Source organism: Anolis carolinensis, chromosome 1 (assembly GCF_035594765.1).
Source record: "Anolis carolinensis isolate JA03-04 chromosome 1, rAnoCar3.1.pri, whole genome shotgun sequence".
Lineage (NCBI taxonomy): Eukaryota > Metazoa > Chordata > Lepidosauria > Squamata > Dactyloidae > Anolis > Anolis carolinensis.
Window position 1 is genome coordinate 330124791 of NC_085841.1, and position 25103 is coordinate 330149893.

General features: G+C 42.8%; 1 protein-coding gene across 1 annotated transcript; it reads left to right on the forward strand.

The window, feature by feature from the left end:
* Nucleotides 1–2530: 2530 nt before the first annotated feature.
* Nucleotides 2531–23021, forward strand: jdp2 (Jun dimerization protein 2). Its single transcript, XM_062968321.1, has 4 exons — nucleotides 2531–2784; nucleotides 18795–19018; nucleotides 21215–21319; nucleotides 21880–23021. The coding sequence occupies exons 2-4, from the start codon at nucleotides 18818–18820 to the stop codon at nucleotides 22063–22065; spliced, it is 492 nt and encodes a 163-aa protein (XP_062824391.1). The 5' UTR covers nucleotides 2531–2784; nucleotides 18795–18817; the 3' UTR covers nucleotides 22066–23021.
* Nucleotides 23022–25103: the final 2082 nt, after the last annotated feature.

Consider the following 25103-nt stretch of genomic DNA (forward strand, 5'->3'; position numbering starts at 1 on the left):
AGGGACGAGAGCCAGGACCTTCTTGATGGTGGTCCCCAACTGTGGAACTCCCTCCCCAGTGAGATTAGATTGGACCCCTCCTTCCTAGCTTTCAGAAAGCAACTTAAGACCTGATTATTTAAGAAGGCATTTGGTGAATGACAGAAACATGTGGAGGTAGTTAAAGATAGCCTTGGAATCATTGCTAGGCCTGAATGTTTTATGAAGTGTATGTGATTGCTGTTTTTAGTTTTATAATGTTAATGGTTTTAATCTATTGTTATTGTTGTTGTTTGGTATGTGACATTTTATACATGTAAGGCACTGAATTTTTTGCCATCGATTATGTTGGGAACCGCTTTGAGTCCCCTCAGGGGTCCACTTTGGATGCTGAAATTGTCAAGGACGATTGGTGAGCACGAGAGACAGGGTCTTCTCAGTGGTGGCCCCTCATTTGTGGAACTCCCTCCTCAGTGAAATTAGATTGGCCCCCTTCCTCCTGGACTTCAGAAAAAAACTAGAAACATGGCTTTGAGGTCAGGCTTTTGGTCAACAATGGGAGCAGTGCAATAATGGACTATATATTAATTTAATGATGACCTGGACTGACCTTGGAATATGACCTGGATCATGTGATTTTAATTCTGAAAACTTGATTATTTCAATGTGCCTTTGATTGATTTTGTTACAACTTGACTGAGTCCTTCTACCTCCACCTTATACCCAGTCTCTGCACTTTATTACTGGCCCATCTTACCAGTGGTCTTGCAATATATTGCACATGCATCATTATTGCCCTGCCTCCAATTCTGAATACGCCCATTGCACTCGGCTATTATTTATTGTTAGTTTATATTTTATATGTTTTATATATTAATTCATTGTAACTGAAATATATTTTATGTTGATATGTTTTATTGCTGTACTATCAGGCTTGGTTCCCATGTAAGCCGCCCTGAGTTCCTTTGGGGAGATGCGGCAGGATATAAGAATAAAGTTGTTATATTATTATTATTATTATTATTATTATTATTATTATTATAATCATCATCATCATCTTAATGTTATGTTTTAATTGGTTGGGTTTTTAAATTTTTTGGTGTATTTATTGATGTACGTATACATGCGGCATTGAATAGTTGCCTTTGCAAGGCCACCTTGAGTCCCCTTCGGGGGTTGAGAAAGGCAGGATTCAAGTATGGTAAATAAATAAATATATAAGTGCAATCTATACACATAATAAAAGTGAAACGTGTATTATGTGTAGGAGGTGTCAACTGACAAAGACAGCCTCCTGCCTCCACAGCTATAGTTCCCACCACGCAGGAGACACCAATGGCCCTCCCTCCATTGACATGCAGGTTATAGTCAGCACCATGAACATGTAGCCCAAACTCTGCTAATGTCCTCCACAAACACCATTCTGCCTAGTTTGGGGGTAATTGACCTTGGATCTTGGAGTTGTAGTTCACCCTTATCCAGAGAGCTCTGAACCCAGCTGACAATGGATCTGGACTAAACTTGGCACACATGCCCAACATGCCCAATTGCAAATACTGGCAGAGTTTGGGGGCAGAGCTGGCCCTAGGTATTTTTCAAGTGTAGGTGAACAGAATTTTGGCACCCCCCCCCCAACCAATCACTGAAAAATAAAAGCGTTGGATAAGCGAAAATGTTGGATAATAAGGAGGGATTAAGGAAAAGCCTATTAAACATCAAATTACATTAAGATTTTACAAATTAAGCACCAAAACATAATGTTTTACAAGAAATCAACAGAAAAAGCAGTCTCCCCCTGTGCCCCTGTATGTTTTGTCCCCGAAGCGACCACTTAATTTGCCTCATTGTTGGACCGGCCCTGTTTGGGGGCGACTGCCCTGGGAATCTGGGAGTTGTAGTTCACTCTTATCCATACAGAACCGAACCCAGCCAACAATGGATCTGGACCAAACTTCAGTGATATGACATAACATCCCAAAACAATGCCTTCTTCTAATAACCCAGGCACTGCGGAGTCCCCAAGCCAGTAAATAAATATCCCAGTTCAAAGCAGATATTGTGGGATTTTCTGCCTTGATATTTTGGGTTATATGGCTGTGTGGAAGGGCCCTGGTCCCTGAAGCCCCATCCACACAGCTGAATAAAAACTGACACTATCTGCTTTGAGCTGGGATATATGGCAGTGTGAACTCAGATAACCCAGTTCAAAGCAGATATTGTGGGTTATTCTGCCTTGATATTCTGGATTATAAGGCTGTGTGGAAGGGCGAGTGTCCACTGCCAGATAAGATCCTGGGATATAAGGTTGTGTAGATCCAGCTTCTGCCACAGCAATCAAAGCGGGATACAAATATTACAAGGAGGACAACAACAACTCCGCCCCCGGCCTGGCCCGTCCTCCTCCTCCTCCTCCTCCTCCTCCTCCTCCTCCTGCTCCCCCTCCCATTCCTCCTGCTCCTGACGTCTGGCGCTGGCAGCCCGGCCGGTTCCGCATTCCCGACCCCTCCCCGCTGGCAGCCCTGGGCCCGCTATATAACCGGGGCTGATGCAACCCACCCAGCCGCCCGACGCAGCCTGCGGGAGGGACGGAGCGGCCCGAGCCCAGCCACGGCGGGGACACCGCGGCTCCTCTCGCCTCCGCCTCCGCCGCCTGCGCTCCGCTGGGCTCGGCTCCGGGGGCTGCCAGGAGGAGGAGGAGGAGGGGGAGGAAGAGGAGGCGGCGGAGGAGGAGGAGAACAAGGCCGGGGAGCTGAGCCTGAGAGCCCCTTCCCGCTGCAGCCGGGGCCCGGCGGCGCCTTCCGAGCGGTGGGTACTAGCGCGGGACGGATCCGGGTAGCTAGGAGCTCTGCGTGATCCCTTCCTTCTCTCTCCCTCTCTGCGTGGGCGTGAATCCACGCTCCGTGGGCGCCCCGCATGTCCCTCCCCTCCGCTGCCGAGGCTGGACTTCGTCCTCGGCGCCTCTGCTTGGGTGGGCCTGCGCTCCTCGCGCTTCTCTCTCTCTCTCTCTCTCTCTCTCTCTCTCTCTCTCTCTCTCTCTCTCCCTCTCCCCTTCCTTCCTTCCTTCCTTCCTTCCCTCCTTCCTTCCCTCTCTCCTTCCTTACTTCCCTCCCTCCCTCCTTCCTTACTTCCTTCCTTCCCTCCTTCCTTCCTTCCCTCTCTCCTTCCTTACTTCCCTCCCTCCCTCCTTCCTTACTTCCTTCCTTCCCTCCTTCCTTCCCTCTCTCCTTCCTTCTTTCCTTCCTTCCCTCCCTCCTTCCTTCCTTTCCTCCTTCCTTTCTTCCCTCTCTCCTTCCTTACTTCCTTCCTTCCCTCCCTCCCTCCTTCCATCCTTTCCTCCTTTCTTTCTTCCCTCCTTCCTTCCTTTCCTCCTTCCTTCCTTCCCTCCCTCCTTTCCTCCTTCCTTCCTTCCCTCTCTCCTTCCTTACTTCCCTCCTTCCTTCCCTCCCTCCCTCCTTTCCTCCTTCCTTCCTTCCTTCCCTCTCTCCTTCCTTACTTCCCTCCCTCCCTCCCTCCCTCCTTCCTTCCTTCCTTCCTTCCTTTCCTCTTTCCTTCCTTCCCTCCCTCCCTACTTCCTTCCTTCCTTTCCTCCTTCCTTCCATCTTTCCTTCCACCCTTTCCTCCTCCCTCCCTCCCTCCCTCCCTCTTCACTGCAGAATGAATGCACTTCGATACCACTTCAGTTGCTATGGCTGAGTGCGGTTTCTTTCACAAAGGGCTTTCTTTTAGGTTGTTGCGAGTTTTCCTGGGCTGTATGGCCATGTTCCAGAAGCATTCTCTCCTGGTGTTTCGCACATATCTATGGCAGGCATCCTCAGAGGTAGTGAGGCCTGTTGGAAACTGGGCAATTTTTTTTCCCGTGTCAGGAGCCACTTGAGTCGCTTCTGGAGTGAGAGAATTGGCCGTCTGCAAGGACTTTGCACAGATGTTTTGATGTTTTTACCATCCTTCTGGGAGGCTTCTCTCATGTCCCCGCATAGAGCTGGAGCTGATAGAGGGAGCTCATCCGCACTCTCCCTGGGTGGGATTCGAACCTGGCAGCTTTCAGGTCAGCAACCCAACCTTCAAGTCACTTAGTCCACTACGCCATCTGGGGGCTCCATAACTAGGCAAGTGGGGTTTATATACTGTAGCATTGAAAAGCCTTGCAGCTTCAAGGCCTGGCTGATTCCTGTCTGGGGGAATCCTTTGTTGGGAGGTGTTAGCTCTCTCTTGATATCTATCTATCTATATTATATACATATACATACACACACATATATATCTGTGGAGGTGTTAACAAAGGATTCCCCCAATCATAAATCAGCCAGGCTTTGAAGCTGCAAGGCCATTCCATGCTAATCAAGGTGGCCAATTGCACCATTCCCACTTGCCTCAAACAGTCAAGAGTTCTTTCTCCCACACTGGACCTTCCACAGATACATACCACCCCCCTTGTCTAGTTTCCAATATACCTCACAATCTCTAAGGGTGCCTGCCATAGATGTGGGCAAAACGTCAGGAGAGAATGCTTCTGGAACATGGCCAGATAGCCCGGAAAACTGACAGCAACCCAGTGATTCCGGCCATGAAGACCTTGTCAACATGTCTTTCTTTAGCCTCCAGGCGAAGAATGCGGGTACCTCACCAAACTGCTAATCCCAGGATTGCATAGCACGGAGCCAGGACAATTGAAGTGGTATCCAAGTGCATAAAATTTATAATGTAGATGCGCCTCCTGAATAGCCCCTTCCCCTCTCCTTCTCTATCGGAAGAGCAGGATGTTTTACCACACCTTCAAGAGTCCAATGGGAAAAGAGGAGATCCTATCCCTCTCCTTTTAAAATTTGGGGAACATCTACACTGCAGAATGAATGCATTTCGACACCACTTTTAACTTCCATGCCTCAATGCTGTGAGGCCATGGGAGCTGTAGTTGTATGAGGTCTTTAGCCTTCTCTGCCAGAGTATGTTGGTGACCTGCTGAACTACAAGTCCCACAATTTCATAACATTGGGTGCAGCTGGACTGTAACATTAACAACAGTTTGACACCCCTTTAAGTCATCTAGCTCAATGCTGTGCATCTATGGGAGTTGTAATTTTGCAAAGGCCAAAGAGCACTGGTCCCTCACTGAACCAGAAATCTTATGATTTCACAACATTGAGTTGTGGTGGCGTCAAACTGCATTAATTCTGCAGTCTACATGCACCCCTGGTGAGGTTGTACTTGCCCCAGATTAATTAACACGAGAGATATAGTGCAGCAGACTGTTTGTGCATCTACACCAGGCATGGGCAAACTTGGGCCCTCCAGGTGTTTTGGACTTCAACTCCCACCATTCCTAACAGCCGCTTAAGCGGCTGAGGGGCAAAAGGAAGGGGCCTGAGGCTGTTAGGAATGGTGGGAGTTGAAGTCCAAAACACTTGGAGGAACGAAGTTTGCCCATTTCTGGTGTGGATGCACCCATTGAGGCATCAGAATATTTGGGTGGCTTATTTCTTCTCTTGCTTCAGATGTCTCCCTCCTTCTTGTGGAATTTGGGTGAGAGATGGATCCTCAGGCCCAGGGTGCATCAGGGCACGACTCTCTCCAGAAAAACCTTAGTATATCTGTATTTAGATTAGATTAACCACAAGAACAGGGAAAGCAGTGGGTGTGTAGAAGGCATCGCAGACCAAAGGTGACCCTTTCCTAGGTATCAACACGTCAGCTTACTTGGAAAAGTTGTTGTCACATTGTTTTGGCCACAGGAAAGTTTCTGGGTTGCCACCTTCATTCAAGAGTCTTTTCTTTTTGTAGCCATTCCTTCTTCTCTTTTCTCTTTCAGCGCCTCCCTCCCTTCTCATTCTGCAGCACCAGAAATCTTTTTGCTCCATTGGTTTTGCTCCTTTTCTTTGCCAACTCTCAGGAATGCTCTTATCTTAATTTCCCCTCTTTTTCTTTCTTCTCTCTCATTGTTGTGCCCACTACTCACTGACATCTGGCATATCAGATTCCTAAATGCCGCCCTGGCATTTTTCTGGCCAACATTTCACATCCATGAAAGAGTCTTTGGATGTATCTACACTGTAAAGTTAATACAGTTTGATATCACTCTAAGCGCCATGGCTCAATGCTATGGAATCAAAGTTGTCGTTTAACAACTTTAGCCTTCTCTGTCAAAGAGTGCTGGAGTTTCACCAACCTTCAACTCACAGGATTCCATAGCATTCAGTCTTGGCAGATAAAGTGGTGTTAAACTGCAATAATTCTACAGTGTAGATGTACATAGTGGAGGAACCAAACTTGGAAAACTGCTATCCATTAGACGGTGGGAGTAAGGGCAGCTCGCACATCCACTGAAAACAGAGCTTTGAAATGTCATTTTTTTGCTCTGAATCTCAAAATCCACTATCCATGCTGTTCTGGGAGCTATAGTACTAAAAATAGAACTTTTCTGTATTTTTCACAAAGCATGGGAAAAGATGGCAGACCCTGTCTATTTGGAATGTATATGTGAAAATGGTGATGGCTTGCTTGCAGCCAGATGTTGTGTAGGGCCGCCATGTGATAAGAAATAATGAAAGCTTCGTATCTTCCGTCTTTCCCTTGTTTACCACTTCTATTGGTAGTTTTGTTCATTCTTATCGATCCTTTTCCCCCCACGGGAGCGTCCTTGTGGGATTGATCCTGCATGCATCCCCTTCTGTTTACGTGTCTAGTGAAGCAGCAAAGACTGTCTAAGTGGCCGGTTTCTCCTTTGCTGCTTATGGTTTTGTCTGGGCTAGGCCCTGCCTGGAGGAGCTGGAAAAATGATTTCCAAGGCTTGCAAGTTGCGCAGCTTTGGGCATGTCTTGTTATTTTAGCCACACCTTTTCTGGTATGTTAAGGAGGACAGGCAGGCGGGTTAGTTTTTACAGATTCCCATGTAGTGCTTGAGAGCATCTTTCTGGAGAAGCATATTTCCCATATTTATTATTCTGCTCCTTTGGTTTCAGTTTTTAGTTAAATCCTGCACATATTGCACTTTTTATACAATTCTAGAAACTAGGTTTCTGTAACACAATAAAACTGCAGTACATTAAGTTTGTCTTTGTTTGCATTTAATTACTGTATTTCAATATAAATGCCCGATCAATAAATATAGTATAATGTGGGGTATAATAATAGGCTTATTTTTAATAGTAACTCTAAATCAACCAGAAACTAAATCCAGCATCTACCAGTTACCATGAGTGGCGGTTAACTGAGAGTCTACTGCAGGCATGGGCAAACTTTGGCCCTTAACTCCACTATTCCTAACAGCCTCAGGCCCTTTCCTTTTGCCCCTCAGCCGCTTAAGCGGCTGAGGGGCAAAAGGAAGGGGCCTGAGGCTGTTAGGAATGATGGGAGTTGAAGTCCAAAACACCTGGAGGGCCAAAGTTTGCCCAAGCCTGGTCTACTGCATTTCTTTTTGAAAATCCCCTTCCCAATTCTCCAACTGGCAGAGTTAGGAGCCTTCCTGGTTAGGGCATTCTAAGTGTTATATTAAAAATAAATTTCCAAAATGTGCAGATTTGCTCATGTTTGTGGATACATGACCCCACACTCCTTATCTACCCAAATGCATGCATTAGGGCACATAATGTGTACATCAGTCTTTTGTTTTGTTTTGCAGATAAGTTTCATTTTCACATCAGTGGTCTGTATCCAATAGACACACATTGAGAACTCTGCGATTTCAAAGCAAGCTCTTTCTGAGTATTGTGACCCATTGACATAACAGTACTTTTCCACAAATGCATCTCCTTCCTGCTAAACCTGCAAAAAGAAAGGAGCCTCCAAAATTGCACGAGCAGAGGCAGTTCTAAGTCCGCTTTAGCAATCGGGCATGAAGCGGAGTGAAAGTCAGTCTTCCTCACTCGGTTCCAGAAGGCAGTCCTTTCTTTCTTCCCCACTCTTTGCCTCTGGTGGTAGGAAAGTAGGTTGGAGATCAAATTGAGAGAGGAAGGAGAAATACCAAGAGAGAAAGAGTGAGTGAGTGAGAGAGAAAAGAGCAGGCAGCAGCCACATTATGTTTCCATTTCCCTTTAATGAAGGCCCTGTGGAGGTGTATTTGAAAACACAGGGTCTCCTATGCCCTCAAGGTGGGTGAGAACACTCTCTTGGCTGGTTCCAGGGCCATATGCAACGTATGGTGGCCAATGAAATGGGGCCTGGCTCATTTTGTTGCTTGTCTTGGCAGCTCACTTCATGGCTTGTATTACCAGCCCTGGAACGCAACCACTGCCAAACTCCGTGTGTGTGTGTATGTGTGTGTTGGGGATTGGAGAGTTTAGCAGAGACAAATGCTTTACTGACTCAAGCTAGGAATTTTTCAACTTGTTTCTTGAAGCCCGCATGAAAATTATCTGCAGCCTTTTGCCAGGGATTTCCACTGGGGATCTGCAAAATTGTGGGGGTGTCTGGGATACCAGTTGTTAGGATGTCACATTCTTTGTGTGGCTCTTGACATCTTATACAATGCCCATTTCTGTGGGTGGGTAAATGGGACGTGAAGGTTATAATCCAGATCCACCCTCTCCACGAGGAACAACAGTTGGCTGTCTGTCTCAAGAGCACTTGGCATGCTTTGGAGGATTGGATAGATAACCAATATGTAACAACAATACTAATAAAACTTTATGTGTAGACTGCCCTATCTCCTCAGAGGGACAGAGGGTGGTTTTCAACAAAATAAACACAATGGCAAACATTCAGTGCCAAAACAACTAATGATAAATCAAACCAAAGAGTAAAAATATGTACATTTATGAACCGTTGTTCTGTAATTTCTGACCTTTGATGTGTGAGCGTTTGTCCTGTAATTCCTAATCTTCCTGTTCCTGGAGATGGTGGCAGGGTATAAATAAAGTTTTTATTATTATTATTATTATTATTATTATTATTATTATTATTATTATTATTATTATTATTATTTATTCTTAAAACTTGCAGGAATATCTTTCACAACATTAGTAGCAATTTTTTTTATCCCTATATGCTATGTAGCCTTTGCTCATGACATATTTGCTGAGCCTATTGTTGCTGCAATGTAAATAGTTGCAGAATCGATAGTTGTATACTATTATCAACAATTTGCCCTTTATTCCCTCATTTGCTAGCAGTCTGGGTTGAACATTATATGCTAATGTTAAAATATGAGGTGTGCTCCCAAATTGGGAGAAAAGCAAGGTCTAAATAATATAACATGTACTGATTTTTAACCATAATTTGAATGAGAAGCTTTTGAGGGGGTTACTGTAAAGCAGCTGCTCTCCATTATGGATCCCCAGACGTTGCTGGGCTTCAATGCCAACCAGCATGGCCAATGATTCAAGGAGCTGCAGTTTAGATGTCTGTAGAGCTTGAACACCGCTGATGTGGAGCACCCTTCTCTGAACATAGATTCAGGTTTCTTCCAGACAGTACCAAATTGTGGGATTTCTAAGAGGGGCAAAAAAACCCAGGTTCTTAGAGCAGGTCTCCACACTTGCCTGTTGGTCCCGGGATTTCTTTCCCTGCCATCATCACTGGCTTTCCTTCTGCGTCTCGGGATAAAATGGCAGACGAGGGACGTCCGCTGGAAGTTTTTTTTTAAAAGGTATATGATTATGCACTGATCCATATATGCACATATGCACATATCCTAATAGAATGAATACAAGCATATTTGCATGTGCACATGTACAGATCTACGCATAATGGAGGGAATTTAAAAACTTCGGCTGGATTTCTCCTTTCCCCTAATTATTTATTAAAGCTCTGTCAACAGCATTACAGTGTTAATTAAAGAGTTTCAGATAGTTCTAATGGCTCTCCATTTGCGCTTCCTTTCAATCAGCCGTGTGTCCGTTTGACAGCCCAATCAGCTGATCAGCAGTTGCAGGCTTTTTGAAAGGAAGGATATTGGCTGGAGCAGTCACCACAGAGGGGAGGGGAGGAAAACAAGCAGAAGGACTTGCAGGCTCTAGGGATTGGCAACAATTTGCTTGCAGTTGTGTAGGAGTTGGGATAAGAGCAACCACCCCTAAAGTCTCTAGCTATACTATAAACTTTTTGGGTAGACTTAGTCAGTAATAATTGGCAATCAGGCAGTATACAGTAGGTCATGGCTGCAGTGCTGGTAAGATATGGGGCCTGGTTATATTCCATACCTATGGATCTATTTTTGTATTTAGTGGTTGGATTTGAAGCCTATTGGCTCGGGAATTGAGTACCTGACTCCAAATCCCAGTTTACTGATTATCCATCTCAGCCTTAGTGGTCGATTGAAACTGAAAGGACTGCCTAAGGAACAGATTGGGTAGAGACTGTGCATCTTCAGGGCTTGTTGATCTGCAGTTCCTTGCAGCCCGACATACCCAATCAAAAGAGATAATAGGGATTGCAGTTCAAAGCCATTGGAAGTGAACACATTCCCCCCATCTTTGTTGTGAATCATTTCTCTTGATATTTCATCAACTATGTCTGGGACAGGGGAGACACTACTAGGTGCATGGAAACATTGGTTGATAAAGACTGAAAGTAAGTGCAGCCCTTGTTACATGATGAAGGAGAAAACAAGTTTTCTGCCCTGCTTTGCTATCCATATGGTCATGACCAACAGAGGGGCCAATAATATATGTGGCTTTATGTTAGGAGTAGGAATTCTGTGGCCCTTCAAATGACATTAAACTGAAGTCATTCTCACCAATGGCTCTGTTGACTAGGGCTGCTGGGAATTGCAGCCGCAGGACCATACAGTTCCCATTCCTGTTCCAGACATGTGTGAAATCTTTTTCTTCCTCTCACCCCAAAAGGAAGAGGAAAGGCTAGGCATATGTCACAGTTCACACATTCAAGCTCATTCATGTGAGTGTAGGGCAGGCATTGGCAAACCTTGGCCCTTCAGGTGTTTTGGACTTCAACTCCCACAATTCCTAACAACCTACCGACTGTTAGGAATTATGGGAGTTGAAGTCCAAAACACCTGGAGAGCCAAAGTTTGCCCATGCCTGGTGTAGGGTCTGCTTATCGTAAAATCCAATGGAGATGTGTGCTTGCTGCTCCAGTTTGTAGAAAAGATTGATAGCCTAGGTGAATATGAATTAGGACACCCTTTCCCAATGGAATGCACCACATTACAAAATACACAAAACAGGGATATCTTTATTGACCAGCCAAAATGCACCAAATACATCATCCCAGTTTTTGAAGCTTCACTGGCTTCTTCATCAGGTGGAGATGTTAAAAAAAATCATACAGGAAAAGAAAAGGGACAGTATTAGAGGCACAGGTCTACATTTGTCTCAGATGTTCCTTTTGTTGACAGTTAAGATGTTCAATGCAGGCAAAGGCCATTCCCCTTCTTGGCCATGTGGGAACAAGGGACAAAGGGCAATAAAAAACAGGTAAGCAAATTTCAACCCCATTAGCAATAGAAAAGTAACTTCAGTTTCTCAAAAAGTCTCTGTACTGTTACATCTGTACTGTTACTGTTACATTAGGTGTCCTATAGGCAAAACTTACCAATTGTATTCTAAATGAAAGTTTAGCCTTTGTTGGAGACAGAAACCTCCAAAAGTCCCAGTCTATCAGCTTCCTGTTGTTAAAGTTTCCCTACTCCAGCTGTGCTGGGTTATGCTGCCTATCATCCAGTCAGTACAGCTCATGTGATGGAAGGTATAGCCCGAAACATCTGGAGGGTGGCTGTTCCCTTTCCCTGTGGTAGAGAGTGATGTGAAAAACCTCTCTGACTGAGAGCTGAAAGAGCTGATGTTAGTGGTAGACCGCATTGGATAAGATGGTCAAATAGTCTGACCGGTATATTAGGCAGCTTCTTCTGAATTTGTTAAGATGGTCTGATCAAAGCTCAGAAAAGTTACTAGTTTGCACTATGACTCTCAAAATCCCAGAGGCAACTGGGAGTCACACCGCACAAAAGTAATTTTTCTGAGCTCTGGGTGAGGTATTAAACGAACTAGGAACAGTCAGTAGATCTGCTACCACACTGAAGTGAATCTACTCCATTTTTTGCTGCTTCTCTCAGAGCTATGCTGGATCAAATAGGAACTCTTGTTCAATATGGAACTACTGTGGGAAGAGCATTGGTGAAATGCAGAGGATATCTATCCTTTCTCCCCATGACAGGAGATCCACCAGCCACCTCAGTGCAAACCTACCTGCCATACTGCAGAAAGTAAAGCACTGTCACCTTAACTGCACAGTTATTCCAGTATATTGTTCACACTGTGCCAAGATGGCAGATTGTCTGTCTGTAAGATGTGTCTGTTTTATCACGTTCTTACTGTCCTAGTGAGAGTAAGCAGACTCTAAGGCAAATCCAGATTCCTGTCTCTGCAGGAAACAGACCTTGCATTTTGGCTAACAAGGAATAATTGCTCATGCTACCCAACTATCTCCTAGTACCAGTTGTTGGTCTTATGATATGACGACTTGTTAAATTATGTTTTAGGGGTTTTTTGTTTTCAGTTTTCAGCCTACTACATTTTTGCCTTTTGCAAGCTACTTTGGGTCCCATGATAGGAGAAACGTAATATGTAAATACAATAAATAAAAAAGGTTCCTTCAAAGTCAGCTTGTATGTATGGTGCCTATACTGAAGATCCTTGATATATGTTGGAGTTTGTTTTCAGAACTTCCTGTGGATGCCAAAATCTATGGAAGCGCAAGTCCCATAATATACAATGGTGTAATAATAAAATGCTATCCCTTATATAGACTAGGAAAAGCAAAATTTGCTTCTTGTGTTTTGTTTTTAAATATATATATTTGAAGGTATGGATGACTGAATCTGTGGATACAGAATCCATAGATATGACAGGTCATTTTTACTCACAAGATTTTTTTCAGAGGAGACTTGCCATTGTCTTCCTCAGAGTCCAAAAGGTTAACTAGTTTCAGTGGGTCTGTATGGCTGAGCAGAGATAGGAATCCTGGTATCCCAGCCACCAGGCAAGCTCTCATCAAATTTATTGCATAGTGAAGTAAGACTAGAAGTTTTTGAACCTTATACAGGGTCCTGGTGATACCAGGACTGAACACTATTGGGCTGCAACGTAATTTTTCCTGGTCAATCACTTTGAAAGGAACACGCAATGATAATGGCATTTTAAAAACTCTCTGACCAGATCCAACATTCAAGTAATAGCACTTTTCCTTCCTATTCTTTTTCCTAATGGAAAGGCTAGTTTACACTAAGATCCTTTTCTGACAGTATGCAGACGTCTTCATGATGTAGCATATCTGGCATTTTGTCACCATGCCTGACAGGGAGCCTTCAAGGCTGCAGTGCAAGAAGCACCTTCCAGAATATGCACAAAATAGTACAGTCGTTTCTTGAGGGAGCACCGCGGCAGGCTGTTCCTCGTGATGTACCCCTTTGGAGAGGAATGGAGAACAGCTGCCCTCCAGCTGTTGAAGCCCTCACCATTCACTGTGCTTCCAAGGGCTGGTAAGAGTTGCCATCCACTGGAGATGAGATCTCTAGAGATCCCAGGTTTGAGGAAATGGACAGTGCAATCCTATGCAAGCAAATCTCATGATTTACCAGTACTTGCACAGAATGTGTGCACACTATTTCATCCTAAGGGTGCCGTCTTATACCTGCTTACCTGCGAATTTGAATACAATCTGATTGACCTGAATAGACATCTACTTAACTAATTAATTGACATACTTTAAATATTTTCATAATCTGAGTATAGTTGTGTGGGTGAGGTTTGCACAATTTGGTCTTACGTTGTACTGATCTGGAAGCAAGCTCCCTGCATTCAGAAGAAAATTCCAGCTCAGAATTTCAACTCTTGATTAACAAAAGTAACAATAGACACATTCTCATGCCCCCCCCCCCAAGTAGTGACTCCAGATGGACTTTGTTTCTTAGGACACAAACTTGTGGTCAAATAAATCCTAAAAATCTGCTTCAAGGATGTTGTACATTTCCAATAGTGGCTGTCTAAATGACTGTGTGTGCAAGAATCTCAAAAAAGTAAACTATGTTGAGCTCTAAACTGTCATGGCCTGGAATATGTCTTCAATAGTACATTCCTTCACACGTCTGTTCAGGCCCATTAAATTCAGTGGATCTTACTTGCATGTAAGTGTATATAAGATTGCAGCCAAAGACTGTTTCCTTTTGGAAAAGGATGTAGGCAGCAGTTATATAATACTGCTGCTGTTGTACTAGTTTCAGTCCTGCTTGCTGTTATTTGGCAGCTGGTCAGATATTGGGACGAGCCTTTGTCAGAGAGCCTTTGTTGCCTGCACCCCAAAATAAAATTGAGTAGGGGAAAATAAGGCAAAAGATATATTTAAGAAGCTGGGGAGGAAGAATATCTGGGTTCAGATGCAGTGTATACATATCTGCACCAGTATGTGTTGTATAAACATCAAGAAAGCATATATGTACATTGCAGAGCAGGCATCACATGCAGAAACAGGAAGGAAAACAAATAAGTGTTATATCACTTTCATAACACTGTGAAATGACAAGTTATTGTTATGGAGAGGTCGCAACTTTCCTCAATATTGAATCTCTTTATTATTAATTTGTAAAGGACTCCAGGGTCAGAGATATGAGGAGAAAATGTAGGAAGTTGAAAAAGAAAGCCCTTTTGAATTGACAAATTTTGTCCAGGAAAGTAAGGGAGAGATCTCTCTCTCATGAATCCAATCAACTTCACCGTTAAAATCCCATATTTTCTGTTCACATTTCCTTTACACAATTTATTGATCAGAATTCACTAAGGCAGTGATGAATGTGTAACTTGGAGGTATGTGTTCGTGACTAGTTTGTATTTGTGAATCCTATGTATTGCCTAGTTCAGGGGACATGTTGGGACCATGGCTGTCCCCCATTTCCCACTTGCCAAGTAGCAGCCACTGCATGTGGCAGGAATCTGTTCTTCTATTGATCAGGAAATATTCATACAAACTGATGTAAGGAGGAATTGCAACACTAAGTGCGGATGGAGAGGGATCGGGAGGGTAAATCTAACAGTGAATTCTGGGGATATTTCTTTCTTGTTCTCATTTGGGAAAGACCTTCATTTTCTAAAGGAAACCTTCTCTTCTTCAATAGCTTCCTTGTCTGTTCCCATTACCGTGCTAGTAGTTTTTATGACTTTTTAAAATTATAGTATACTTCATTGTTGTGGGGTAGGCAATTAAGCAATGGGTTGGGATTAGTTTTCACTCCTGGAGGTTGCAATACTATGTTGTTTTTCATCAGAAATGACTTCACGGTCAAACTGTTCTCTCTGCATGGTTTGGTGTGTTTGGGGTAGTTCTAACTTTAATATTAAAATTGGAGTGTGACTTTGGGGCCACAGAGATAAGGTCAGGGGCGGAGTTTGTTCCCCCCCCTCTCTCTTTCACACACACACACATACACATACTCACATTCATTGTTTTAGCTGGTTTCATAGTAGTTTGGGGTGGGGTCACTCCTTGGAAATATGCTAGATGTATTTTAGAGATGCTGTTTTCTTGATGTTCCTTTTCCTTTTTGTCAGTGTTTATGGGAACTTTGAAGTCAAATATAATTATGTTAATTTCCTTGGAAATGTTCCCCTTTCTTGTAAATTAAATTTGATATCACTAGGGTCACTGTTTCCGATTAGTTTAATAAGACTGACATCTTGTACTACATCCTGAATACTGTCTAGGATGAAGTCCAAGGACTCCTCCCCTCAAGTTGGTTCCAGGATCAACTGTAATAGGCTGCAGTTGTTTAGGGTATCCAGAGGTTTGTTGTGATGGAAGGGTGCATTTTATCCAGTATTGAGCCAGGGCAATTTAATTCATCATTATTACAACTTTTTCTCCTTTAAATAGGTTCCTTTAGATAAGTTCTGTGGCCACTAGGGAACTATGGCGTGGGCTGGTCCATGAGGTCATGAAGAGTCGGAAGCGACTGAACAAATAAACCACAACATGATAGGTTCCTGGACATTATCCATCATCATAGAATTGCCCAGAGTGATTTGGTCATCATGCCTTCCATATAAAATCACTGTATTTCACTGGATAATCATTGCACATACCCCCTTTAGGTTTCAAAATTATTTTTTCTTTCCTCGCGTAATTGTCTCAGGTAATTTTAAACCAAACTAAACCTCTCCTCAAAGTTTGAACAAACACCCAGCTCTCTGTGCTTCTCCATCCAAAGAAAGTTTAAACACACAGAGTTCCCCCTCCTTCCTCCTCTTCGCTTTGGAGGTAAAACAATAAAAAAAAAAACAGGCGAACACAAGATACCATTTTCATTGCATAATAGTCGCATCCCCTTTTTCCAACAAAAAGGGATAAAAATATGACTATTATGTGATGAAATACAGTAGAGTCTCACTAATCCAAGCCTCGCTTGTCCAAGCCTCTGGATAATCCAATCCAGCGATACCCCAAAGTCCTCTCCACTGTTCCAGGATAATTTGTTGTCACCTTTCACATTATGGGTGATATCTTTGAGTTAGAAACTATTTCCTAGAGAATAGAGTGCTTTCAGTATGAATCCAGTTACAATAGGATTTTAAAAATGTGAAAATTCAGTAGCCTTAAGCCCAGAAATACAAGGTCCAGAGACCATTTCACCATATTGGGCCACTCTTCTGTCCAAACTGAAATTACCTGGAAGACTTCTTCCAGTTTCCTAAGCTCCCTTGGGGCAAAGGGATTTGATTTGTTGTGGCTTCCAGAAACCTAATCCTTCCTTTTCTAATGAAGAAAAAAAATGGCCAAGAGAGATTCAAAGCATAGCAAAGTTTGGGTTAGGGCCACATATCGCCTCGCCCTGTGTTTAGAGGCATGGCTAATGGAAGGGCCAGGGCATCAGTTCCTTTAAGTTGAAGGGCACATGGCAGTAAAGCCAAGTGTTTATTCTGGCAAGGTAGGGAGGAAACCAACTTCCTGCAGCTGCTCCTTCTCTGCTTGAGGATGGGGTGAAGTTGGTCCCCACCTCCGGGCCAGGATGTTTTTCCTGGGAGGCGAGGAGGCCCAATGGCAGAGCCTAGAGCCTATGCCTCATTTCTGCTTTCCAGTACTGAAACAGCTGGCAATGGGAGCCAAGGATACCTTCTGGCAGGCAGCTGGAAAGAACATTAACCATTATAACCTGTGCCTCTTTTCTCTCATATTATTTCCTAGCTTTTCGTTTTCTCTTGTTGAGCTGGCAGTAACAAGTAAGCTTCTGGCTTTGGATTCAGAGCTCTCTTTCCTTTCACAATAGTGGCATTATTAGTCTCCATGTAGTTCCGCAGAAGATGAAGCAAAACCTTTATTACTTCCTCTTCCTCCTTCCATTGCATTCAGCCCTGTGGATTCTTAACGTAAAACCTCATTTATCCTTGGTGGTATTTTGTGAATCTGTCTTCATTTACCGTGGCAAGCTGCAGCCAGCCCTTGTCCAAATAGGATGTGGGAAACATTTTCAACCGTTCCTTCCAGAGTAGAACCCCTTATATTAGTTGTTTGCATTCAGGTTGAGCATTTGGCTTAAAGGTTTCATCTGGAGAAAGACTATGCTTCCTAGCTGTAAATAATGTGTGCAGGGAGCCAACTTCCTCCTTGCTGTTCTGCCTTCCTCTTTGAATTCATAAATATGCTGAACATGCTGGCTTTTGTATTAGGTAATCTTTGCTTCTTATAGTTAATAAATATTAACTTCATGATGCTGATGTAAAAATTAATAATTACTTCTCTTTTTCTTGCTGAGTCTACTAACATTCTTCATTAGTAGATTGGACAGTTGTACTTGTAAGAGTTCCAGAGTAGTGCAGTGGATTGAATGTTGGTTTAGGATTCTGAGACCAGAGTTTGAATCTCTTCCCCACACCCATGGAACTCCACAGGGGGACATTGTGCAAGTCACACTGTCAGCCCAACAGAAATGCAATGGCAGTCTTCTTCTAAGGACATGAGTGCAATTACAGCAGGATAGAAACACTTTTGGAATAGACTTTTCACGCAGTTATGTGACTCTCCCATAGTCACATTGTGCTTGAATCGTGATTGGATCATCTCTTCAATTAAACCAATATCACTATTTTCCACCACTTTTCCTTATATGATAATGTAATTCCACTGCAGTCCCAATATTGTGGAGGAAGATCTTGCTAGAATTCTGCAATTGCACAGTTGCACAGCTGTGGCAAAATAGAGTATGTAAAAGGAAAAGGGGGGGGGGGAGACACAAAGCACATGGGCTGGACAAGGCAAACATGGGTAAGAAGCGAGGCTGTACTAATATTGTGCATTTGTAGCAAGGCATGAAAGTGGTTGTTCCAACAATGTTATGTTTCCATTTGCTTAAACAACGCCATTGTAATGAGAACATGCATGATAGGGTCACTATATTATGATGGGGTCATCATAGCTTGCAGTCTGCTTGAAGGCATGTAACAACAATAACATGCCTGTGATGATATACAAAAATGCCAATGTTCAGTTGCTTGTGTGACTTTTTCACTTTATAGTGCAGGAAGAAGACTTCTTAATGATGGCTCATAGACCTCTGGATGACTTCATTCAGGATAATGTCCTAGTAAGCTGCCTCAAGACAGCATTGGGGGCATGGCATCCAATATGGAATGAATTGCCTTTTCCATAATGGATCAAAACTTGGAGACTAAACTTGGAGATTACAAGATTGCTTAGCGGATTACGGGAGTTAGAGTTTTAAAAGAATGTTTCCAAGCTTTGGGAGAGAGTTTCAGCAAAAACATGCCAGTCTTCCCAAACATGTTGTCTCATGGAGGTTTCAAAATGCTTTGGTTTTGAGATAGTCATTGCTCAGCTTCCTGTAGTAACTGATGGTTTCTGTTTCTCTTTTTTTGCAGATTGTGGGGTTATCTGCTGTGCTATGATGCCAGGGCAGATTCCGGACCCCTCTTTGACAGCTGGCGCCTTGCCTGGCCTTGGCCCCTTAACAGGATTGCCTGGTGCCACCTTGACAGCAGAAGAGCTGAAGTATGCTGACATTCGCAGCATTGGGGCCATGATCTCCCCACTGCATTTCTTGGAGGTAAAACTGGGCAAGAGGCCTCAGCCAGTGAAGAGTGAGGTGAGTTCCAGTCCAATTCTGTGTTTTTTGAGCCTGGGAAAGTTACTTTCTTGAACAAGCAGGGGACAATCATAGGTCACCAAAACTAACCTCCGTGTTCATTCTTAGTGTCTATGAAAAACTGTAGGGAAAGAATTCCCAAATGTACTTTGAAATTTGGGGGGGGGGTGGCATTTAAAGATGAAATTGCACACTGTCTCTGATGCTAATGTTGAAGGAAGTATATAGCCATTGCCATTAATGATTTCTTTTCACCTTGACACTATTTGTTAGTATTATTATGTGCCCTTGTAAGGTAACAGACTGCTGGAAAAGTCTCTGAAATCAGACTTTTGCTGACTAGATACTCCAAACAGTTACCAGGCAACAGCAATAGTGTGTGCTTGTGTTTATGGAGTGTGTGTGTGTGTAAAGATTTCTCAGAGAAAACATTAGTGGCACTCTGCACAGAATAAATCAGTAAACTACTACTGAATGCCATTTGTCTTGAAAAATCTATGATGTGCCAATCCAAAACAAAATAAGAGATAGTGCCAACACATGAGGCCATCAGGTTGAAAGGCATTCAATGAGAACAGAAGACAAGTATTAATCACTCTGTGGTTAAAGATGCAGCTGGACTCAGTCTGAAAGGGAATTTCATTGTTGACATATGCAAAGGTGAAAGAAAAGTCCAGAGTTGTTCAATGTATGTAGTAGGAACATGGAATGTAAGACATATGAATTGGATAAATCTTAAAATGGTAAAAGAGGAAGAATAGAGAAAGCTGTGCTTTGTATGAGTGAGCTAAAATGAACAGCAATGATGCATTTTCAATCAGGTAATTACACTGCTTTGAAAGAAATGAGCTAGCATTAATAGTGGGGCAAGATGTAACAAAAGCAGTAAGGGGAAACAATGTGAAATCTGAGTGAATGCTTTCACGAAGACTCTAGGAAAAATCAACTTTAAACTAGGTTTATGATCCCACCATAGAAGCAGAAAAGGAAGAAATCACAAGATTCAACATGGGCATCCAGGAAAATATTGATCACACAGTGAAACAAAACACGTTGATAATAGGAGAGTGGAGTAGGAAACAGATCAGAACTAAACATTGTAGGAGAATTCAGCCTAGGACAACAAATGCAGCAGAACTACTTACTGAATTTTGTAAAGTCAACAATTTGTTCATTGCAAATTTGGTGCTTCTACATTCTCTTTCTGAAGGAATGGCAAAAACGTTTTTATGAAGAGCTCATTTCCTTTTCTAACCTTTTAAGTCCTCTTTCTATGTTTGTCATTAATTGTTAGATTCATCAATTTAAGATTTAATTGTCAAGAACAACTACAGTTGTCCAGATTATTAGAAGTTGGCCTGGAGATTCCTAGCTCAAATCTCATCTCTCCTCCACTAGAAACAATATTTGAATATTGTCAAGAAGGCAAAGTTATCTGGAAAGTTTCCAGGTTTGAAGAAGTAGTGGCAAACTAGCCCTGAAGGAAACTAGTGAATTGGTTGGAGAGATGGATTTCAGTTGAGGAGATCCAAATACCAAATTTTATTCAGTTGTAGCTCTGGTTGATTTTCAGGGATATAATATTTCTTCCACTACAGAAATTTTCTGTGGGGATAACACGAGGAAAGGGAGAACAACATATGTTGCTCTGAGTTTCTTGGAAGGAGGTCAGGGAATTGCAGTAGTAAGATGGCATTCGAGCAGCTCTGGCTTGGCAGAATTATTCTTTTTTACTTGGACTGCAAATCTGGGAGTTTGTAGTCCAAAAGAGTAATTTTTCAACACATTTTCTGTGAATATACACTCAATAGGAAATCCAGTAGCTGATGAAAAAAGCAGTAAGCAATATTGACGATGCTTCTGAGAAGAATTCATAAAGATCTCTACTTTATAATGTGAATAATAAGCACTGGCGTATTTGTAAAGGGAAAGGAAAGAGCCTGGGCAAAACAGCCATGGCAATGTTGCAAAGAAGGAGACATGAGAGGACATTTCTGCAGTGTGATAGCCAGGGTTTTGTGGTTAAAGACTGAACCTTGCTCAAAGATCTTTGTGCAATAGTTATTTGGAAGTTTGTTTTGGGGTTGGATCTGTTGTTTATTTTGCCATGAGCTTCCCACAAGGAGACTTATTATATTGGCTGCTGCTTCTTCTTTTTCTTCAGTTGTAATGGTGTACTTGGTTCTTTTTCTTTAGCTAGATGAAGAAGAGGAGAGGAGGAAAAGGCGGCGAGAGAAAAACAAAGTTGCAGCTGCGCGATGTCGGAACAAGAAAAAGGAGAGAACAGAATTCCTGCAGAGGGTGAGTTGATGCCAGCACAGGATTTGCTATTTCTCAGTGTCTTCTTCAACTCTTTGGAGGAGTTTGGGAAAGTTATGGATTACACCCACAGTTCAGAAATTCTGGGAGGTATAATACAAAGAGAGAGAGAGAGAGAGCTTTACCATGCTCGAGTCCAGTGCATCCATTTAAGATAGATGAAAATATCTGCACAAATCTTATTTTGGTAGAAAGTCCTTCATTAGTTTCCCTCTGTTTGAATGTTGAACACTTTATGCTCAATAGTACAATGAAGGATCTTTTGACAAGTAAATGTCAGACACAGTGCTTTCCTTAATATTTGTGCAATGTAAGTTATAGTGTGATTTAACTGTTTTAATTAATTATGTTTAATATTTGGTTTTAATTGAAATTGTTATTTTTGGAATTGTATGTTGGGCATTGAATTGTTGCTGATTGTGAGTCCCCTTCGGGGTGAGAAGGGCAGGATACAAGTATGGGAAATAAATAAATAAAAGTTCTTATATTGAAGGCTAACAAGCTGAAGCTTTTGTCTGCTTTTTTCTTTGGCTCTGTCTTAGGAATCTGAGCGCCTGGAGCTCATGAATGCTGAACTCAAGGCCCAGATAGAGGAGTTGAAGCAGGAGAGGCAACAGCTGATTTTGATGCTCAACCGTCACCGCCCCACGTGCATTGTGCGGACAGATAGCGTCAAAACCCCGGAGAATGAAGCCAACCCACTGCTCGAACAGTTGGAGAAAAAGTGAAAGGAGAATGGTGGGCGAAGAGAGAAGTAGATTGGTGAAAGCCAAAAAAACTCCAGGGTCTCTGAGCATCTCTCATCTATGTACTGTACGAAGAACTCAGCACTAGAAATGAGTGCAAACAGAACACAGTGAGCTTCCTTGGAGACTGTACATTCCAAGGGAGTGAAGGAGATGATTTTGGAAATATCACAGCCAATGGGGAAAGGCCTTTCTGGTGCTTCATCATGGCACTCTTAGAAAGCCTTTTGTGCATCCCACGGCAGTGCATTCCAAGTCTGGAACATGTTGGGACACTAAGTGGTAGTGTTGCGGCTCCCACTCCCCCGACGCTTTTTCCTGCAGCTAATGGCTGGCAGTCAGCAGAAATGGAAAAGTTTGGACACCAGAGAAATTGGGGTAGGAGGAAGTTGAGGGCAGGCAAAGCTGCAAATGAGTGTTTGGTTCTGTATCCTTCCTGTTTTTGGGGGTCCCTGCCTCTGCAGTCTCCCTCTGTCCAGAACTAAACCAGAAACCAAGAATGGCAAACACTTGACACAAGTCCTGCCTCATTGCTGGGCCTGTCTGTGGCATTGTGGCGCAGGCGCCCCCCCACAAGCACACCCTCTGTATAATGTTTACAGCCCAGCTGTCCAGGCCATGCTTTTGAGAAAAAATGCACATTTTTACACTTTTTATATTTTTATAAAGTTTTTTATACAACAGTCTCTATATGGATTTATATAATCACTAGATGTGATCCCATAGAAATGTATGTTATTATGGTCTTTTTGTTACAAAAGCATATGCCACAGTTATCTCCATTGTGTTACTTGTTTTGGCAGTGGCTGGCTCCTTTCCCTCGGCATGTTGGGAGAAGGGCCTGTGCCTGTTACATCGGCTCCACTGCCACGTCCATCCATGTATGTCCTTCATAATACTCAGTCCTGTATCTCTCAGTAAATGTTAACTTTTACTTATCCTCCTATGTTCTGTATTTTTATTTTAACATATTACCTCTATGGGTTTTAACATGCTTTGGACAATTGGTGGTGATTGCTTGTAGAGCAGACCATGTTCTGAACTAATCAGAGCTGTGACAGTGCTAAAGACTGAAAGCCAAGGCTGAGTCATTCACTTGTGGGATAAAGAATGTCGAGGCTGGAAGTTGACACTTGCAAGAATTGTTGTGCCAGATTTCTCATCTGTGAACGAGATAACAGCCTTCCCAATCTCAGAGCTCTCCAGATATCTCTAGCTCCAATGCCAGTCCTGCCCACTCATGGGCTGAGGATGGTGAGTATTTGGGAATTGGAAAGTTGAAACAGATAACATTTAAGTTACATCTGGAGAAAGGTATACCAGTTTTCCTTGCTGTAACTGTGTCCTCTTCCCCTTAGTTATCTCTATGTCGGCCTCAGATCACATGACTGTAGGTTACCTTCCATAGTTACAGCTATTTGAGAACAAAAATTGCAACCTGAGACGTTAACTTGGCTTGGTACTTCTGTCATGTCCTCAAGTAACTATGAGAAAGGCGTCAGAAGGGGGCAGATATCTGTAAAATCTAGGAAAAGCTCTGTTGTTTTTCAATGATAAATAATGAAGAGTGAAACTGAACAAAAATGGTGTGTGGAAGTGGAAGATAGTACTAATTGATCCATATTAAAATGGGGGTTACTGTTCCTTGGGAAAGCAGTTAACATGTAATACTATCTTGCTGATTGTGTAATCGTTACCTTATGCGAATAAGAGCTTTGGAATAAGTTTCTTTTCTGGGTTACAACTTCCAGCATTCCTTAATCGACTTGGCCAATGGTCATATTGGCTGAGGGGTTTGGGGAGTTTGGGTCCAGAAATGTAATTCTTCCAAGATCTGATATCATAGCAGGATATAAAATATCATAGTTTAGAAAAACAGGAACAAAAATAACAGTCCAGAAGGCAAAGCAATCAAGATTCATTCTGAACTATAAAGAGATTAGGGACTGGAATACTTATTTTCTTGGACTATACAAACCAAATCCCGCCTGCCAAAATGGTCCAAAATGTATTTTTTTCTATTTTCTGATTAAGGGATCATTGCAACAGTTCATGTCTGTGAAGAACTTGAAAAGTTTGTTCAGAACAGCCTTTTTCTGGTCTGCTGAAACATATTTCCAGGAAAATGCATATAGAATACAGTACAAGCTTCTTTACAACTACTAAAGCCTATGGGTTCATGCTATCGTATTGCGTTTCAGATTATTCATTGCACTCCACCCCATCCTTTGTCATCTGCTTGGACTGTTCACTTTCCCCCTTCCTCCCGGCATCCCATGTGTGCTCCACAGAGGGTCCCAAGATATGGCCAAAGTGAGCCACTGACAAAGGGCATTTGGGGGCGAGGAACATCATGACCCTGGATGAACCCAGACCTCAGAGGTTCCCCCTTTTCTCATAAATATTGTTGGGTTCCCCCCAGCTTTTGTGGATTATTTATTTCCCCTTCTTAAATGGTGGAATGCCTTTCTTAAAGCTTAGCTACTGGCAGTAAAAACTTTAGCTTAAAATATGATGGTATTTTTTTATCACTCCCATCACTGGAATGCAACCCCTGAGAACATCTCTTTAAATTGAATTCAGCTCTCAGACTAGAAGAGGCTTCTCCACAGTTGAGGCGTATTAGCACTTATGTCTAATATCCCTACTCCATGCAGATTTATGTCTGTCAGCTCAAGAATGCATCCAGGTAAACAGCTCCAGTCCCCGTGAGCTAATCACCCATTTGCCTGTTTCTAAGGTCCTACAAAGCTATTATTCTGGAAAGCATTACCCAGGAACTTTGTTGTCTGACTAACCCATTCTTCCCTGGCCTTGAACTGCTACTCTCATCAGACTTAGTTAGCATGACTGTTGGTGAGGTATTATGGGAGGTGTAGTTCAACACCAGTTGGTGGGCATCAGGCTCCCCTCTTCCAGCATCAAGTTGGAGGCTTGTCATCAATAGCAATTGCAGAGCCATCCAAGCTATGTGCAGCAGCCACTTCAACTTCCTGACTGAGGGCGCATCCACACAGCAC